This window comes from Colletotrichum navitas (assembly GCF_030913465.1).
Source record: "Colletotrichum navitas strain CBS 125086 chromosome Unknown LY79scaffold_21, whole genome shotgun sequence".
In the NCBI taxonomy this organism is placed as follows: domain Eukaryota; kingdom Fungi; phylum Ascomycota; class Sordariomycetes; order Glomerellales; family Glomerellaceae; genus Colletotrichum; species Colletotrichum navitas.
Window position 1 is genome coordinate 366,172 of NW_026850567.1, and position 3,729 is coordinate 369,900.

The 3,729-nt window shown below is 57.2% G+C and overlaps 1 protein-coding gene across 1 annotated transcript; it reads left to right on the plus strand.

The window, feature by feature from the left end:
- Positions 1–2,115: 2,115 nt before the first annotated feature.
- LY79DRAFT_513029 (Alpha/Beta hydrolase protein) lies at positions 2,116–3,729 on the plus strand (the record flags this gene model as incomplete). The annotated part of the gene is made up of 2 exons (XM_060554447.1): positions 2,116–2,367; positions 2,437–3,729. 2 exons carry the CDS (start codon positions 2,116–2,118, stop codon positions 3,727–3,729), a joined length of 1,545 nt encoding a protein of 514 aa, XP_060415445.1.

Sequence of the window (3,729 nt, forward strand, 5' to 3'; positions counted from 1 at the left end):
GGCGGCGAGAATAGGAGGAGGGGGAGGGAGGAGAGCGAGCCCGGGCGTCCCGAGGGAGGAAAGGGCTTTACGGTGATGCGGCAGTCAGGCCGCTCCGAGACGGGATTTGAGGGGCCTTGACGGCAGCCGGGGTCAGCACTGGCGTGCAGACATGCGTGGTCGGAACGGGGAGAATTGCTGCACTGCCGTGTTGTGTGTGTGTGAGTGTGTGTGTGTGTGTGTGTGCGTGTATTTGTGTATGTGCTTGTGTGTAGCCGGCGGAGCTCAGTCGACGTCTGCCGGCGTGCGCGAGAGAGAGTGAGGGAGACAAGGGCGGAATTGGGGAATTTTGGTCGGTGGTCAGATGTCGATTAGGCCGGCCGCCAACACGCTTCAACTAACTGCAGGTGGCTTTTGGAGGCGGAAATTCCGCTCCGCCTGGTGGCAGGTGTGGGCAGTGAGTGGAACGTCATGGCGAGGCGGGGTGGCCCGAGCGTGGACGATAAGGATAGTGATAAGGCTTGTTGAGGAAACGGCGGAGACAGGGTCCTTCTTTTGGAGTCTACAGACAAGCTGATAGTGTCCCCCCCCTGTCAACCCGAGAGTACCGTGCACGATACCAGCGATAACAGCAATAAACCTTATATCCTAAAGGCTGTAGGTTCAAATCCAGTTCAAGTCCAGTTTTCTTAGATTTTTTTAATTCCAAAACGGCTCCGCCAGGGAGGGTTGGAATGGTCTAACCCACCCTACTTCCTACGCTGCGCTCCGGGTCGGGATGGGCCAAGACCATCCCTTTTGCCTCTAAGATAGTTGTGTTATCACCTGAATCCACTGTCTGCTGGACTCTGCATAGACCAGTGTGCACGGTACTCTCGGGTTGACAGGGGGGGGACAATATCAGCTTGTCTGATTCCTCCTTCTTTTGACATGTGCAACTTGTGGTTGAAGACATAACGGTGGAAGGTACAGATCTATAGGCGACGCTTACATAACATGGGACCAGATCATCTGCCCCTACCTGGTAAGTAGATATTGACTACCGGTACCAGTAAAGCCATATACCAAATCTCATTTCCTCGCCCGAGATTCTACACTGCATCGAAGACATCAGCTGAGACAATCGTGAGTGGAGTGAGTGGTAAGGAAGCTTCATCCCATGTCGTATCAAAGTCAAAAAGTCGATGGATGTAGTTCTTCATGCAGGGCATCAGCGGCTGGTGTGTTAGGTATGCATCATGAACACATCTTGGAGCCAACTCAATTCATTGTCCGTGGACGGGGAACCAGTCAGGGGGAATCAGATTGTTGCCTGCATTAGGCAAGTGCTCCTGAATTCCGGACTGCGGACTGATTACTGCATTAGGCTTGTAGACCCAACCCAATAAATCAGCCTCAGTCAACGCCATCAAAAGACTAGGAGGCAGGCATCACCCTCTGTCCGTCTCGCTCTCAGCCACCATGTCAACCGTGCAGAAGAGTCGGCGATCGGGATTTACGTGGCCCCTTACCGCCGACACGGCACAATGCAACAAGCCGCCCCACTTCCTCCAACCCGCCAAACTCCGAGTGCTAAGTCCAGGCTCGCAACCCCTGCAACCCTGCCGCTCAACTGCTCAACAAGCCAGTCGGTTTTTTTTTTTTTCCTTTTCGGCCTACGCTACTAAAGTATCCCTACGGAGTACCTTGCGGAGACTGGTTACTACTCCTACGTAGCAGGTAGCGTAGCTTGTCGTTGACCGGGGTGTTGTGTTTCCTCTCACTCTCATGCCTCCCACCCCTCACGACTCGCACTTGCACCCGTCTTACTCTTTCTCTGCCACGTCTGCGCGTCACCACTGCCCCTACCTTCACTGCCTACCTACCTACGCATCACCTACCCTCCTTAACGCCGCCCGCGCGCATACCCAACACTGCGCCGCCCATTCTTGGTAGAACAAACAAGTGAAGTCGATCCGATTCCATCCACCGTCAGCTCGCTGCTGACGGATGAATCGTCCCAAGTTCCGGAAATTCCGCTCCCCGCCGGACACGCCCATCCGCCGCCCCCCACGGCCACCACACTGAACGCTACTTCGTTTTGTGACGCCCATATATAGACGGTCCTTCCCCGTCGCCACCTCCCCGTCACCCGGCATGATACACCAACAAACCGCTTCCACCTTAGTCAACGGGTCGCGACTCAAACTTGCTTCCTCATTAATCACTTCCTCCGCCACCGTCAAGTCTTCCGCCCCCAGCATCCGCCCCTCTTCTGAAGACTCCCTTCCTCGCCGATCTCACCAGACCATGGCCGCCGCCGCCGCCCCTCCCTCTGCGCCCACCGCGACATCACGTCCCCCGGGTACCTACTTCCCTCTTGGCTACAAGGATGCCGTCTACCAATGGGTGAGATAACCAGCAACGTCTTTTACTTGGTGTCGTTCCCGTTCATCCCGCTGACGAGAGCGTCTGCAGTGGACAAGTGTAACTCCTCAAGTCGCCGAGCGGAACGTCCTCAGCCACATCCCTTACCTCAAAGAAGCCCGCGAGAATGCCTCCCTAGATTCCGACAAGGCGTCGGACCCTTTCGGCCCGCGAGTATGGAAGTCGCAGATGGTCGGGCTCTCCGGGAAGAACCGCGCCCTGAACGAGTACTCCGTCGAGCGTGTCGGCGAGGACGTCGACAACAACCTCGTCATCCTCCACGGCTACGGTGCCGGGCTCGGTTTCTTCTACAAGAACTTTGAGCCCCTCTCCCGCCCAAAGGGCTGGAAGCTCTACGCCCTCGACATGCTGGGCATGGGCAACTCCACAAGGCCGCCTTTCAAGATCTCTGCCAAGGACCAGGAGGGCAAGACGGCCGAGGCCGAGGCCTGGTTCATTGATGCCCTCGAAGAGTGGCGGAAGAAGCGCAACATTGACAAGTTCACCCTCATCGGCCACTCCCTCGGCGGGTACCTCTCCATTGCCTATGCGCTAAAGTATCCCGGCCACCTCAAGAAGCTCATCCTCGCGTCCCCCGTCGGAATCCCCGAGGACCCGTACGCCGTCAGCGCAGCCATGCCCGAGCCCGAGGAATCGACATTCCAAAACGAGTTTACACAGGACCAGAACACCGTCACGAGCGACGACCAAAACTCCATCACGTCCCGCGCCAGTAAGAGCCATGCAAAGAACTCCAACAATGCGCCGAAGCGTCCCCTGCCGGGCTGGCTCGTCTGGCTGTGGGACGCCAACGTCTCCCCCTTTAGCATCGTCCGCTTCACCGGTCCCCTGGGCCCGCGATTTGTCTCTGGCTGGACCTCGCGTCGCTTCAACCATCTCCCCGAGGCTGAGTCGCAAACCCTGCACGACTACGCCTTCTCCATCTTCCGCCAGAGGGGCAGCGGCGAGTACGCGCTGCCGTACATCCTCGCCCCGGGTGCACACGCCCGCAGCCCCATGGTCAACCGGATAGACCGTGTTGGCCGGCAGATCATTGAGAAGAACGGCGAGAAGATCAAGGAGACGGGCGTCCCTGTCGTCCTGATGTATGGCGAGAACGACTGGATGGACGTTGCTGGCGGGTACGCCGCAGAAGAGAAGCTTAAGCAGGCGAAATTGCAGGCCCTCCTTAACGGGACTGACGAAGAGAAGAGGAGGGAGAAGGGGTCCGCCAAGGTTCTAATTGTCCAGAAGGCGGGACACCACCTGTACCTCGACAACGCTGACCAGTTTAACGACTACATATTGAAGGAGCTGGAAGAGACGCAAAAAAGCGAGATATAG